Raw genomic sequence first — 17,359 nt, 5'->3', positions numbered from 1 at the left:
AGATAGATAGATAGATAGATAGATAGATAGATAGATAGATAGATAGATAGATAGATAGAAATTCCAAATCACAAATACAAGGTAGGAGAGATGTGATTGTATTCCCTCATTAATTGTTCCTTTAACAGTGCACTCTAGAATTTTTCCAGGAATCAAACTTAAGATGGCTTGCTTACAATTTACAGATTTCCTTATCCTCTACATATTTAGACATTGGTATGAGTGATTTTTTTTAAGGCTGAAATAGTTCTCACACTTTCTACAATCTTTGAAGATCTCTGATATTAGATTAACAAAGTATATCATCTTTGAATCTAAGATCTATGATGTATGAGTGAAAAATATCTGAAAGTTTCATGCATCCCAAGTTGAGAGTGAGTGAACCAGATCTAAATTTTAGAGCAGGAGGATATCTGACTAGAGCATAGTTGGGTAATTCTACAGTGCTTTCACTGAATCCAAAGTGTCTTTAAAAAAATCTACATTGCATCAGGGATGCTTTGAATAATGGAACACCATTGTCTTGGCAGAACACAAATTACAAATAATTCAGTGAGCAATGGCACATGGTGGGCATAAGTAGGTTACAAGCCATGACCACCAATGGTATGTATTTACAAAGTGCATAAATCAAATGATTGAAGATATAAATGACTGGAAATGGCAGTTAGTGCTAAGAATAAAAGACAATGGATGGACTGAATGAGTGATAACTTTACATATCATTCAGATGATAATGCAGTGAATAGCTTGCTGGACCTGGAGTCAGGAGGTCTGAGCTCCAATCCAGCATCAGATGTCAATAAGCATCAGCCTCAGTTTCTATCAATAACATGGAGATAATAATAGCACCGTCCTTGCACAATTGTAGTGGAGATCAAATAAGATATTTGCCAAAAAGCATTTAGCATAGTTCCTGGCATGTAGTAGATACCATATAAATATTCATTCATTTCCCTTCCTCTCCTATCCAAAAAGGGCAGAGAAAGATCTTCATGGTTTTGGATAGATCTTTTTTAAGAGTGAGTAAAGTGCCAGCCCTGGAGTCAGGAGGACCTGAGTTCGGTTCCAACCTCAGACACTTAATACCCACACACCCACACCCACCCACACCCACACTCACACCCACACACACACACCACACACACACACACACACACACACACACACAAACTAGTCGTGTAATCTTCGGCAAGTTACTTAACCCCAACTGCCCCCCAAAAGGCAAAAAAAAAAAAAAAAAGAGTTTAGGGGAATGGCTAGGTGGTGCAGTGAATAGAGCACCAGCCCTGTAGTCAGGAGGACCTGAGTTCAAATCTAGCCTCAGACACTTAACACTTACTAGCTGTGTGACCCCTCGGCAAAGCCACTTAACTCCAATTGCCCCTCCGGGAAAAAAAAAAAAGTTTATGGAAGCATGCAGACAACACAAAGGAAGAGAAGGCACAGGGAGGCGATGTGATATGAATCAATGGAGATGTCAGTGTGATAAAACTGAATTATATCATGTATTTTCTTCCCTAATTAGAAAGTAATCTCCTTGAGGCCAGAGACTTTCACACTTCTTTACATTTGCATTTTCAACAATTCACACTGTTCCTAATATATAATAAGGGCTTGGTAAATGAGTAAATGCTATTTCCCTCATTCATTCATTCATTCATTTATATCTCAAAGTCCCCAAGAAAACACAGTAATAGAATGATAGCTCACATTGCTTGAATACTTTGCAACATTCAAAGCCCTTTCCTTCTAACAACCTCAGAAAGGGAAAAAGTGCTGGGCTGGTCATTCTCTACGAAAATAACAAGGCAGAATAAAGCTGCCACAACTACCCTGTTCACACCAGATTCAGAGGCTAAAGTGGTGGCATGAACGCTGACTCAGTAAGGCCAAGGCCTGTAATACACAAAAAGTATAGATTCTTGCCTGGAATTTGCAAGCATTAAATTTACTTTGACAACCTACATATTTGGCAGAGAGGCTTTTTTTTTTTTTAATTCTCAGAGCAGTGTCTATTGCTTGTAACTTGCTATATAATTACCTTCAAAGGTAATTGGTTTCATCTTTGTTTTTTTATTACCATAAGGTTAACAAACACCCTTGTACCTGAGCATTGTTAATGAAATGGAGTGAAATTAATTAAATAAATCTATCAATATGTTTTAAATTCAACTCCTACTAGAACTAAGTATCTCAATGTTTTGCCATCTCCCCCTACACTCCCACACCCCAAAAAAAAAGATTTGTGGAAAAACAATAATTTGCTCTCATTTTATTAAAATCATAGTTGGCATCACTATTAGGGTAAAGGATTTGGGGAAAGGAATTGTTTTAAAATCTTTTAATTACTGAAATGATTGGATATGTTCTCCCCTGTCTCTTCTTTAATAACAATTCCGTTTGAACATGCAGATTTGTTTTGAAACATCAATATTCTAATTAAAGATGACATTCTATTTAAATATCCAGTATTTCCAGTCCTACACATACAAATTGCTCAAAGTAATTATGATTTTTTTAAAATTACCTTCACCAGCCTAAATAACCTTCTATTTTGTGAGTAAGTTATTGTTTATAACTCTTTGAAGTTGTTTAAGATGCCCAACATTATCCCTGTCTATTTGGGGTCATTTTGGTAGTCATGAACTGAATTGTTTGAACATCTAGACATGCTAAAAGTCAAGCAAAGCCACCACTTGTTGGGGCTGTTGTAGTGGAAATTCTTGCTCAGGTATGGATTAGATGCCTTGGCTTCTGGAGTTTCCTTCTAGCTCTGAGAACTGAAAATCTTCTGATTATCTCCTGGAAGGGTGGTTTCCTAACTAAAGGATTCTATCAAATAGCCAGACCAAAAACATCAGGAAAGCCTTGGCCAAGGCCAGCCAGGACTTTCACACAGAAGGCACACAATGAAATGTTTAGCGTATATTCACTCTTTAAAATTGTGTTCCTTTTCGAATGTTCCAAGTTTCTCCCAAGGACTGTTTTTTTTTTTTTTAATTTTCTTCTTATATACTGAATCTTCTCCAAGTGCAGGACACACATACTGGGCAAGATGTATTGATAGAATATGACAGATAGTAAACACTGCCTAACAGGAATAATTTCTGGAAGCTGAAGATTACCTACAAGGGAATTGCCTATGAATTCCATCCGATTTTTGATTGGTAATAACATCCAAAATTGTATCTAGGATTATGGGGAGTGCAGTAGACAGAGCATCAAGTCTGAAATCAGGAAGTTCTGGATTCAAATCCAGCCTCATACCCTTACTAGCTACGTAACCCTGAGCAAGTCACAATCCCTATTTGCCTCAGTGCTTCTACAAAAATGGGATCCACTGAAGAAGGAAATGACAAACAAGTCCAGTATCTTTGCCATCAAAATGTCCATGGAGTCATGTAGAGTCAGATACAACTGAGTGAGAGAATAAAAACAGTCATAACATTATTAAATGTTCTTTTTGCTAATGGTACCACTTTTAACATTATGTCATGTCACATAATGTACCAGAAAGATGTTTCATTTCCTTCCTTAGGTTAGAGCTGATCTTAACTATTTATTTTAGCAATGAGAGTTCTTTCCCTGATCTAAGCTTGGGGGAAAGGATGAGGTGGAAAAATTTAGAAGATCTAAGTCAAGTGATAGATGGGACAAATTCCCCTATCCACCAACTGTAGATCTTGAGAAAAGTAATAGGATGTTTATTAACATTTACAATAAACAAACCTATCTGTGAGTACATAAAAATCTATATCTATTTATCTATCTATCTGTATTACATATACATTTACATATATAAAGGTTGTTATAAGGAAAGGGTTTTGAATGTTGCAAAGTACTCAAGCAATGTGAGCTATTATTCTTTTACTATATTTTCTTAGGCATTTTTAGATATGAATGAATGAAAGAATTATGGAAATAGCATTTATTCATTTACCAAGCCCTCATTATGTGTTGGGAACTATGTGAATTCTTGAAAATGCAAATATACAGAAGTGTAGTGTGAAAGTCTCTGGTCACAAGGAGACTACTTTCTAATAAGGGAAGAAAATACGAGAGAGAGAGAGAGAGAGAGATGTGTGTATGCATGTAGTACCTATATGTAGTATAAATAGTATCTATACTCTATTTTTTTATTCTGTTGAGTTATTTTAGTTGTATCCAACTCTTTATGACCTCACTTGTGAAAGTGGCTAGCCATTTCCTTCTTCAGTGTACTTTATAGAAGAGAAAACTGAGGCAAATAGGGTTAAGTGACTTGGCCAAGGTCGCACAGCTAGTAAGTATATGAAGCTAATTTTGAATTCAGGAAGAGGAGTCTTCCTGACTAAAGATCTGGCACTCTATCCACTGTGCCACCTGGGTGCCCCACTATGTTCTATAATTTATAATAAACATAAATTTAGATGCTCTAAGCACTGGATCCTTTGACTGACATGAAAATAATTAAATCTGGATCTGGCTAGGTTATGGTGAACTAACAAAGAGGTAAGATTCTTTCCTGTTACTCTTAAGTGAGGAACAGTTATCCCTGCTCTTCTTTGTTACCCCAGATAACTGTGTTAACATCGACTTATGTTTAATCATCTGGATTAAAGCTGGGTACAGACATCATGAGAACTGGGCAAGATGCATGGAGGTAGGTGTACAAATCTGCTTCCCCTGCCAGAAGCTCATGATCATCTTTCTAAGTAAAGAATGTTATGCACATTGAAGTGTATATACAAACATTTTATTATTGAGGCATTTGGTTGGACCTTTATTGTATCTAGATGTGTATAGCAGACTCCTATATGGAATCTGAAAAAAAAATAATCCACTGTCATACATACAGTTCACCAAATACATGTGTACCTTGTCCTTGTTAGAACGAGAAAGTCAAAGCAATAGAACCATAGGAGTTAAGCTCTTCTTTTCAGGCAAGTGCCCTGCAATGGGACAGCTAGGTGGCCCGGTAGAAAGAGCACTGGGCTTGGAAACAGGAAGACTCATCTTCCTGAGTTCAAATCTAGCTTCAATTATTAGCTGTGTGCTCTGGGACAAATCACTTAGCCTCAGTTTCCTCATCCGTAAAATGAGCTGGTAAAGGAAATGACTACTCACTACAGTATCTTTGCGAAAACCAGGAATGAAGTCAGAGAGTCAGACACAACTGAGGAACAATTCAACAACAATAAACGGCCAATATATTGAGACAACCCTTGTAATTCTTCAGACAAAAAAGGGAGACCACAAAGCGAGGAAGAACAAATGTTAGATTTGGAGTCACAGGTTGCTGGATTGAAAACGTAGGCCTTTGGCTTACTAGCAGGAGGATATTGCCTTTTACCTCTAAATCTATAATTTTATTATAGTATGAGAGGATAGAAGAAAAAATCAGTAGGACTCAAACAGGCGTTTATGACCAGGGTGACTTGGCAAACCTACTTGTTGTTTTTTGGTTGCTTTTCCCTCTGGGGTGTCATTGTGCGCAATTACTGCAAAGGCCCATTTCAGAGAGGCTTTCTGGAGGGGAATCTTATTTCCATATGAATTTGCTTTGTGTTCCCAGCCAGTTAACCAACTCTCCTGAAGTCCAGCATTTATAATACTCTATCTGTCAATGCTGTCTCTTGATATTTTTTTTTGTGTGTTGACTGATTTTGCCTTTCTTTGTAAATTTCCACAGTGTTTCTCACACAGTCAATACTGAACACAGATGTATTTAACTTTTTTTAATGTATGGACCACTTCTGAGATTGTGTTCAAATCCATAAAGTAAAGTGTGTGGGATTACAAAGGAAAACAAAGGCTATTGAAATTTTTTTCCGATAAATGTTCATAAAGCCCACAAAATTTATTCCTAAACCCAGTGGGAATCCACACACCCCAGGCTAAGAACATATATTTTAGAGTTAAAAGGCATTAGTGAATAGTAAATGCTGGGCAGAAAAGGTTTTGGACTGAATTGATCTTTTTCTTTTTGTGCCTTGTTGCTATTGTTGTTGAGTCATTTTTCAGGCCTGTGTAACACTCCCTGAACCCATTTGGGGTTTTCTTGGCAAAGACAATGGAGTTGTTTGCCATTTCCTTACCCCTGCTCGTTTGACAGATGAGGAAACTGAGACAAACATGGGTAAGTAACTCACCCAGGGTCACAGAGTTACTAAGTGTCTGAGGTCACATTTGAACTCGGGAAGATGAGTCTTCCTAACTCCAGGCACGGCATTCTATCTACCACACCACTTAGCTGATTTTTTTTATATGTGCCTTAAATATCACAAAAAGTTACCTGTTAACATCAGGTATCTTGTATCATGGTGATATAATAAAGTATCAGGATTGTAATGCCAGGTAACATATAGATCAGGTATTACAGTCTGTCTACCTGCCCCCCTTCTCTCACTGTTTCTTTGTTGGTTTGTTTGATTGTTTGTTTATTCTCAGTTGGAAGTTTGGTGTCATTTAAAAATACTATCTGAAGATTTTTCAGAAACACAAAGGAAAGGCCATGGTACATTTTAAAAGATGAATCCTTCCACACACAAGGATACGGTGATGTATGAGTAGATTTTGACTGGCATCATCAGAAGAAAAGAAAAAAAAAAACATGTTCATGGGAGAAGTGCCCCAGAATGAAGAATATGAAGACCACTATACCCAACAGAAACAGACCCTCTTTAAGTATCAAGTCAAAATATGGGGAACTTCAGAAACTTCCCAATTCTCCTGCCTTCTGAGTTACCTGTCCTTTGGGGTTGAAACTCATTTAAATCAAGTAAAGTATACCTTCTAATGCACAAATAGAACAGAAAATGTGGTGGATTTTTTGCTCATTAAAAAGCCAGTGGAAAGTACTGATGAGCTAAAAAACAAATTAATCAGAAACAGATGCACTAAATTACCTTAAATTACACAAGAGCTTAAAAATTAAGGGGTAAATGCTTGCCTCAATACCCTTAATGGCAGTTCAAAGTGATTAGAAAATATTCTGTTACCTCTTGATCTAAATTCTTGCATTCTTGTTATTAAGGGTAACCCAAAAGGGACCAAAAAATTGCATGTGATTTCTTCATACATGAGAGCAAAACTCTAATAACAACGCCAGCTCTGAAAGATCACGATTTAGAATGATTCCCCTGCCTGAAAATTGCAGCCACAGTGGCCCAACCACCAGGAGCCTTCCAGCAGTTTAGATTAGTATTTTAATCTCATGAGATAAATGTATGGTATTGAAACACAAAGTAGCAACAATTATCCAATTCCCTCAGTAGCTAATGACAATGTCAAACAGCATTTAGATCAAGGTCTTCTCAATGTCTCCAATTCACATTTGGAAATCTTAGGTGGCAGCCAATGGAAAGGCAAAGCAGGGAATTAGACATGGTAGATATGGTAGGTTGGACCAAGACCTAATAGAACTGCATTCTAGTCATAGCTCTGCAGGTAATTAGCTATGTATGTAATCTTTTGGTGGGAATCCATCTTTCTAGTTGTCTTAAACAATTATAATTACAAATCACCACCTCTTAAACCTCTAGCTATTTGAAGTGTGGAGAGATAATTTACTTCATTTCTTCTCAGGTTCAACTAAAAGAATAAATCTTGGAAAGGAAGGCAGCAATAAAGGTTGGCATTGAAGAGGCAACTTTTTGTTATCTTAATTCAAAACTTATTTGACCTTTAATAAGAGGTAATTTCTTTACTGGCTCTCGAATCTGACAATGAGCATGGCATGCAGAAATGGGGAGAGCCCCTCTAATTCAAATGATGTACTAATAATCTGATGACAGAGACATTAGTGAAGAAGTGAATTACATGCAATCAGCGCAGAAGGGCAGTAGTGGGATACAGTACACATAGGAGCTTTTGGGCTCTGGCCTCCAGTAGATTCACTCAATCTGGGAAGCCAGAAACACAGTATCAGAGACATAATAAAGGATAAATTTGTTTATTCTTCTCAATGGGGTTGCTGATATTGGAAGCACCAACTCCTACAGCATTCCCTATGTCTCCATGGGGGCCAGTTGAAGCAGGCACAGCATTCTGGCTTGTGCTTTCCCCCTAAGCCTTGATAGCAGTAGGTCAGGTCAGGAACAACATTCCAGTTTGTGCAATCCACAAATTCGCAATTACTGACCAGGGCTCATTTGATTTATAGAAGAGCACAAAAAGAAAGCATTTTATCAACAATAGCCTCACAAGTTTACATTAACTTTAGCAATGTCATGGTGATTGACATTGTGACATGGTGATTTCAGCGTAGAACACATGCATGTGCTGTTTACAACATAACTATTTACATTATCTTAAAATTACAAAATTAAATATTTACATTATGTTAAAATTACAATATGATGCACAAACATGGTGAGATTGTTTACAAGCCACGAGCCTGGGAACTAAGAGATTGTTTATGGTCATAGATCCTGGGAACTAATATCTTAAAAAGAAAACAAATCCACCTTACATACATGGGGAGAACTTGAAGACTGCAAGGTATTCTGAGCTCTATCTGGGCCCACATCTTGGAGGCTCAGATCATTATATAACAGCCCTGCTCTCATCCTTCCAAAAGGAACAGCAGTGTTCTTAGATAGCCTTTGTGTTTTGTTTTGTTTTTGATAGGTCCTACTGGGCGAGAATTCTAGTCATATCCTCTTTTCAGGAAGTCAAGTTTGCCCTTGACTTTAAGGAGACTATTAAGAAATATAGCTTAAATTTGTAGAAATGTTTTTTTATGGATTTTCATGTTTCTGAACTAGATTTTTTTCCAGAAAGTCCATAGCTTTGCAAATTCTCATTATGCATTTCTCTAGCTTTCTAAATAAAACCGTCTGCTTATCTGATGGAGTTTAGGGAGTCTAGTGTCCTATTGTACACTACTTAAAACTTTGGAAGGTAACTTCAAAACTCTGAAACAAACTTCTTTTCTCTAAAAAAAAGTGGGGAGCAGCTAAATTCCATTATCTCTAAGAAGCTATTCTGTTACATTCTAGAACTCTTTAATTCGAGGAATAGGTAATCTTATGATAACTAAGTCATCACAACAAAGAGTTTTTCCAAAGTATTACCATGAATATTATGAGGACAAAAATGATGCCAAAATGGGACTTTCTGTAGAAAATTGGGAAAGAACTTTTACAACCAATGTCTCTGATAAAGGCCTCATTTCTAAAATATTCAGAGAATTGAGTCAAATATATATATGATTCAAATTTGAAATCAAATCTATAATCTATAAGAATACAAGTCATTCCCCAACTGATAAATGGTGAAAGGATATGAACAGGCAGTTTCCAGAGGAAGAAATTAAAGATATCCATAAGCATTTTTAAAATGCTCTAAATCACTATTGATTAGAGAAATGTAAAACAAAACAACTCTGAGGTACCACATCTCACTGATCATATTGGCCAAGATGACAAAACAGGAAAATGATAAGTGCTGGAGAGGTTGTGGAAAAATTGGAACACTGATGCATTGTTGGTGGAGTTATGAACTGATTCAACCATTCTGGAGAGCAATCTGGAATTATGCCCAAGGGGCTATAAATAAGTACATACCATTTACCCAGCACTACCACTTCTAGGGTTTTATCCCAAAGAAATCATAGAAATGGGAAGAGGACCCATATGTACAAAAATATTTATAACAGCTCTTTTTGTGGTGGCAAAGAATTGGAAATCAAGAGGATGTCCATCAATTGGTTAATGGCTGAACAAGTTGTGGTATATCAATTTGATGAAATACTATTGTGCTATAAGAAATAAGGAGAATATGGACTCCATAATAACCTGGAGAGATATATACAAACTGATGCTGAGTGAGGAGAGCAGAACCAGGAGAACTTTGTACAAAATTACAGACACAACATATGTGTGACGACTAACTGGGACATACCAGATTCCTCTCAGCAATGTAAGTTTATAAGACAACTCCGAAAAAACTCAGGATGGAAAGAGATATCCACATCCAGAGAAAGAGCTGTGAAGTTTGAATGCAGATTGAAGCAAACTACTTGCTGTGTTTCTTTTTCTTGTTTTGTTTTGTTTCCTCTTTCCCATTGTTCACTCCATTGGTTATAATCCTTCTTTACAATCTGACTAATGTTTAATGTGAAGGCATTGGTAGATCCTATATTTGATTGCATGGGGCCATGGAGGTGGGGAGAGGGGAGAGAAAATTTGAAACTCTAGGCATTGTGAAACTGAATGTTGTAAACTAAAAGTAAATAAATTAATTATTTTTTTAAATGGGACTTCCTCATGCCAAGATACAGGCAGCAGTATACTGAGAAGATACAAATACTTATACCCATGAAAAAGGCAATAAAGATGGCAGAAATATAAGAGAGATCCATTCCCATTGTGGCAAAATGATTCTGGGTTTTATAAGTCTATGCCAGCAGAGTAGAAACAGTGACATCTTTTTGTCAAGATTGAAAGGCTTTGGGTGTGTACCCAATGAAGACAACAGTTCTGTTACCTCTTTCCCTCTTCCATATCTCATGGAGACTATTAAGTCAAAGAGGGAACAAGGGTAGGGAGATGAAAGGGAAGACTGTGATCTTTTAAACTCAAAATCAAAATGATACAAGAGAATTTGGGACTTGGTATCAAGAGAGACCTGGGTTTCATCTGCCTAGGACAGTAACTAGTCATGTTGGAAAAGGCAAGTTTTTAACAGCTCCAAGTATGTTTTCTCATATATAAAACAAGGATAATAATGATTTTATTTCTCTGTAACAGCATGTTATATCCCTTATGGTGGTACAATGGATCGAGGACCAGGCCTGGAGTCAGGAAGACTGGACTTTGAATCTAGCCTCAGATACTTACTAGCTGAGACCCTGGGGAAGTCACTACACTGCTATTTTTTCTCAGTTTTCTCATCAGTAAAAGGCAGAAAATAAAAACACCTACCTCTCAGTGCTACTATGAGGATAAAATACAATAATAGCTGTAATGCATTTAATAAAGTGACTGACAGAGTAAGTAATGCATGATATTAATTATTATTATCTATAAAATAAGTGGACTGAACTCCACTCTAGTACAGGTAGGTCATCTATAATACAATAGAATGTGATAGAATAGAGTATCTCCAAATACGTACATATGTGTATGTGCATGTGTATATTTGTGTATGCATAAAGTATAGCTTAAAACTGCCCTAGGCCAGTTGGGACACCCTATATAATTGTTGGTTACAAATTTTCTTGTTTTGTCTTCTGCCTGTGATTTCATCATGCTGGGCAAACCTCCTGTGGAAATTTCTTCCAGATTTAACTAATAGTCATAGAGAAAGTTGGCCAGGAAACTGACAAATGGGAAGATTTCACCTAGGTTTCATAGTAGGTATATGTTAGCTGGGGTTTGAGCCTAAAATTTTCTGGCTCTAGGGCTGTTCTCTATCTCCTATGTCATTTTACCTATTTATTCAACAGCAGCTGCAGCAGTCCTCCTCCCCAAATTTAAGCATTCTTGAATAAATATATTACTGTTCCCCAGCTTGATTGCAAGCTCCTTGAGGTCAGGGACTATTGTTTTTTTTTTATCACTTCTCTGCCCAGAGCAATAAAAACAACAATAATAAAGCACATTCATGTGATATTTTACTCTTTACAAAGTGCCTTCCTTATAACCAACATATGAAATAGGTAATATAAATGTCATTACTCCCATTTTACTGATACTAAGGCTCAGTGAGATTGGAATGCTCTCCCTTCTTACTTTTCCTCTACAAAAATCCCTATTTTCCTTTGAGGGTTCTCAAGTAAAGTACCACTTTCTATATTAGGCCTTTATTGATCTCTCAAGTTATCAATGTCTCCACCTCAAGAAATTATTTCATATATTGTTAAATTCTGTTATCTATGTACTTATAATTTCCACAGTTGAACGCCAGCTCCTTGAGGTTAGTTATTTTATTCCTACCCCTTAGTACAGTGCTCTCAACACGTTATAGTCATTTATAAATACTTGAGAAATTGAATTCAAATGTATTAATATCCCCTAATAACAACTGCTTAATGAACTGACAGAGAGAGGAGTGGGCTTCTATTTCCTCTGTCATTCTTGAGGGGCAGGGTCTAATTTGTGTAAACGTACTTATATTATTTTTTCTCCCAAAGCCTCTGATTCTCATTTGGATGGTAACTGTCAGATGACATTGGACTTCAAGCTTGGTCTGCATGCCAATTTCTAATTAGGATTGCTCTGGGCCTCCCTTCCATGAATTACTCTACCAGAGGAGAATCTCTTGGCTTCCTCAGAGAGTTGGCCAAAGTCTGGATTAAGAGGAGAATGATGGTGGAGCTACTTGAAGCCCTAATGAAATGATAAAAAGGAGAGGGAGGGGAGTAGGCTGGAGAGGGGCCAGTACATAAAACATTAGCTCCAAAGAGAACCACGACCTCCCAGATTTCCTATAACAACCCCTATGTTCCCCTAACTTCCACCCAGAAAGAGCAATTCTTATAACTGGTCCCTCTTCTGAAGCAAAGAGCCAGAACAGAGCACCATTAATAAAGAAAACAAATTGATCATCTGGCTTTGCAATTGTCAGCCTACCATTTATTCCAACCACAGAAGGCTTAGTGCACAGGCATCAGTCATATCTCTGACTATGTTAATTAACTCCAAATAGCATCAAGTCATAGCAATGGTAAGAGTGAAGAAAAAACATTCCCAAATCAGTTGGTGACTTTCTTTTATGACTCAAACCAAGGTTCCACAACCAATAAGAAAAATCATAATAAAATGACAACTTGTATACAGGGTTTTAAGGTTATATACCACAGTGGAGTATTCTGGACTTCAAGTCAGTAACAACTGGGTTTGAATCCTTCCACAACAATTACCAACTATGTGAACCGGAGCAAGGCAATTAACTTTTCTGGGCCTCGGTTTCCTCCTCTCTAAGCAGAATGGGGGTGACTCAATTACCTCATTGTGCTCATGTACAAATAAAGGAGATGGACTCGGTGACCTTTAGCCTCCCTTCTGGCTGAAAATCCATCAGTCAACGACCTCATTTGATCTTTAGCAGGTATAGCAAAGTCACCATGTGTCATGAATGCCAGCTTCTTAGGCATGTTAAAACCCTATTTTCAGCTACTTTTATGTTTAGTTCTTTAACACTGAGAATTCCCCTTCTCCCTTCCACCACTCTCCTATTTGAATTCTTTGCAGCCTTTCTTATACACTGCTAATTTAACCTATACTTCACTTTAAATATGGAAGAATAACAGTTGAGAATGAGACAAAAACAGGTATTTTAGTTTCTGCAGCAATGAGGAGAACAAGGTATATGTAGTAAGAGAAATTTCATAATATCCTCAATGGATATTTGGCTTACCTGGGGATATAAGCATGTTCCTTTAAATTTTGGCTTCCTGAGATGAAGCCCTAGTCACATAATCCTAGCTATGAATATAGTCAGGATTATTGCTGAAAGTTTATCCATTCCTCAACTAGTCTGTATTCATGGCACCATGAATCCTTCCAGTATTCATCAGAAACTAGGCTATATTTGATTCATCACTGAATAGCAAATATTATGATAAATGGCATGACATAATAAACATAATTTGAACTTTTTAAAATTAACTAACCAGGTAACATCGAGTAAATCATATAAACATTCTCATTCTCAGTTGCTTCCTCTATGAAATGGGGATTTGTAGTGCCAATGTGATACCCATAGCAGGTGCTATGAATATGCATGTATATTATAGACTCACAAAATATAATAAACACTTTCTCAAAGGCAAAACCAAAATACTTATTTGGAACATCATTAGGATACCAGGAGGTAAGATTTAACAAGGGACATCACTAATCCAGAGAGTGTTGACATTCCAAGCCTTCCTTCCATCAGGTCTCCCCACAAAAACAGGTTCCCCTAGGTAAATTACTCCCTCTGCCCACTCACAGCTTTCTTCTCTCTCTCTGCTCTGCCTTGCTCTCTGCTCTCACTCTCCTTTCTGCTCCTGTGTACCATCTCCTCCCACACTGAGCTGCATGTGATTCAGGCTCCAGGTCACATAGGGTAGGGAAGGTCTTCCTATTCCTTAACATTACAAAATAGCAAAAACTAGAGTGCTCACCAAGTTACTCTAAGGCTCAAATAAAATAACGCATGGAGAATAGTTTGCAAACTATAAAGTGCATTACCAATTAATCAACCAATCTATTTTAAAGCACCTACTATGTACCAGGCTCTATGAGGACAAAGACAGCTACAACTATTATGAATAGAAATTAATAATAAATATGGAGTGTCAATTCTTTCCACTTCCCCCCATCTCTTAAGAGAATCAAACATAAAGCTGGAAAGGACTTCAGAGGTGGCCTAAAACAATATCCCCTGTGGCGACATCCCTTCCAAGTAATTGCAGACCTCAAACAAAAGGGAATTTACCACTTCTACCATTCTTTGCAGATATTCAAACATGAATCAAACTTCCTTAAGGTTGGGGTGTGGAAGGTTGTGCGGAAACTAATTAAGGCCCTGTTCCAGCATGATTTCAAGTTTAGCTCTACCAAGATATAAATTCAGCTATTTGGATTGCTTTGGGAATAACAACCCAGAAGACTACAGGACTAGACCCTGGATTGAAGAAACCCTCTAGAGATTCTCTCTCTGATTCTTGGGCTGCTCATCTTCTTTCAAAATATGACTAAGATGCCACCAGCAAGTGAAGCCTTTCCTTATCTCCCCTTCCAGTTATTCTCCCCAACTCTGAAAACAGTTTGTACACATTTTGCTTTTAAATATAAAATACAAATTAAAAAGAGGCAGCAGGATATAGACAAGAATTCTTCAAATCAGGAAGACCTAGGTTCAAATCCCTATGCTGACAAAAATGGACTATACAGGTGAGAGCCTTAATATTTCCCTGCCCCAGGTTAGTGTGTAAGACTACAACTGCAGATGGTAAAGGGACTTCCTTCAACCAGTATAATCTTAAGCCCTGTTCAGAACAAAACAAGGTATATGTCATATGTTTCTGTTGTGCCGTTATTTCAGTCACATTCAACTCTCTGTGACATCTTATGGTATTTTCTTGGCAAGGTACATAGTAGAGTGGTTTGCCATTTCCTTCTTTAGCTCATTTTACAGATGAGGAAACTGAGACAAACAGACTTAAGTGACTTGCAAAGGTCACATATCTAATGAGTTGTTTGAAGCCAGATCTGAACTCATGAAGAGGAGTCTTCCTGATTCTAAGCTAACATCACCTAACTGCCATATCTGTTCAAATACAGATGTCTCAAAGTTAGAGATAGTTTATTTTTGTCGTTAAACTCCTGGTATATGGGGGAAGGACTATAATAAAGTATATATAATAGTCCATAGGACATCAGTCTCAGACTCTTAGTTGAAGAGTAGATAGAAAACATACAGAAGTATTATCCTTGGGATCAAAGTTCAAAATCAAAATATTACAATATAATATGTATATGTCTATCTACCCACACACACACACAAATCTATGTATGTATATCATATGCATATGTGTATATGTGTGTGTGTGTATATATCATTCATCAACATATGGGTAGATACAGGATACATATCCTATAGGTAGATGCATATGTGACAAAGCAAGGTATATGGTAAGCATTTATAAATGTTTGATGAATTGGGTTTAGGAAGAATATTAATGGAAATATCTTTGATCTTAAATGGTCTCAATTTTAATCATAAACATAAACACATATGTGCACATGCATTATGTATTTGCAATTCATATATGTGTTTTTATACATATGATGTATATATGTACACATATTCATACATATATGTGTCTGTCTTGTGTGTTCCTATGTCTACATATAGTACATAGATTATGCGTGTTTATATGCATATTTATGCACATATAAATATATTTTATGAGTATGTTATATGCACAAGTAGCACAGTATATTAGATATTTCTAAATGTTTATTAAACTGAATTGGATTTAGAAAGCACTATCAGTAGAAACATGTATGCCCTTAAATGTCCCCAACTCTAATTAGCTTAACAAGAAAATTATGGTCCCTTTAATGTTATAAATGTAGTTACAATCTCACTGAATGACTTTGATGGCTCATTTACTCTAGGAAAACACTTTACCTGTAATAAGAAAAACAAAAAACAAAAAAATTTAAAAACTAAGAGAGAAAAACAGATAGACTCACCTTGAAAATCAAGTCCTTTTTCCCATAACGCAGCTCTTTCAATTGGGCTTGGATCTTTTTGGACTGCAAGAACAGAATAATAGATTTGTCCCTTGTATCATATGCATTTTAAAACACACAGACAAAAATACAATCATCTCAAACAATAGTTTCACAGTAAATGAGATGCCAAAATCAAACTAAGTTTAAAAAAAAAAAAGTTAAGACCAGATTTGCATCGAGACCATCATAGAACTTTGACAAGGAAAGAGATTTCTCAGATGAATTAAAAATACATAAAAACAGTATTTCAGATGTAATGGGTAGAATCACCAGAGACAGGGCACAGATCAAATGTCATCTCCTCCTTGTGGCCTAACAACTCCCTTTAGGTATAACACTCTCTTACTTTTGAAATAATCTTCCACTGTGTTTATAACTTACATCAACTTGCTTCTGTGGCTGTTTCATGTCTCTAGGAACAACTAGGCGCCTCCAGAGAAAAGATATAGATGAGATAGACAGAGAGAGAGAAAGAGAGACAGACAGACAGACAGAAACAGAGAGAGAGCGAGAGAGAGCGAGAGACACAGAGAGACAGAGAGAGAGAGAGGAGAGACAGAGAGACAGAGACAAAGAGGAGAGAGAGGAGAGAGAGAGAGAGAGAGAGAGAGAGAGAGAGAGAGAGAGAGAGAGAGAGAGATATTTCCCTCACATACCCACCCAGCACAGAGCCTGACAAAGCATAGGTAATTCAATAATGTTTGTTGGGTTGAATTGAATAATTATAGGACTTCCATTATTTCTTATGATAAGCCCAGGAAGCTACTCACATAACAGATTATATAGTTTTATGAACCGGATATAACTAAGGCTGCTTTAGATCAATACTCTTAAGAGGGTTGATTGATCTGTTGCCTTTTTTATTGTCTTTGTTTATGAGATAAAATTTAAAGTAAACATTTGCAATTTTTAAAAAGAGCTGTTTGGCATTGTGTGTGTGTGACACATTTATACAGCGCTTATTGTGTTCCAGATACTGTGCTAAGCACTGTACAATTTTTATCTCATTTGTTCCTCACATCAACATTGGGAGGTAGGTGTTATTATTATCCCCATTTTAGAGACGAGGAAACTGAGACAGACAGAGAATCAGTGACTTGCCCAGAGTCACACAGCTAGCAAGTGTGTAATTTTACATT

The 17,359-nt window shown here is 36.8% G+C and overlaps 1 protein-coding gene across 1 annotated transcript in view; it reads right to left on the bottom strand.

Moving 5' to 3' along the window:
* The window catches only part of LUZP2 (leucine zipper protein 2), a 774,279-nt gene that overhangs the window by 217,044 nt on the left and 539,876 nt on the right, over positions 1 to 17,359 (bottom strand). Inside the window, exon 7 of the mRNA XM_069091307.1 lies at positions 16,179 to 16,241. Coding sequence (XP_068947408.1) covers positions 16,179 to 16,241 — 63 coding nt within the window. The remainder of the gene's footprint in view (positions 1 to 16,178; positions 16,242 to 17,359) is intronic.

Source organism: Petaurus breviceps, unplaced genomic scaffold (assembly GCF_028583685.1).
Source record: "Petaurus breviceps papuanus isolate PSGF00001 unplaced genomic scaffold, PetGlider_PUasm1.0 188, whole genome shotgun sequence".
In the NCBI taxonomy this organism is placed as follows: Eukaryota; Metazoa; Chordata; class Mammalia; order Diprotodontia; family Petauridae; genus Petaurus; species Petaurus breviceps.
This window is presented reverse-complemented; position numbering and strand designations above follow the sequence as displayed.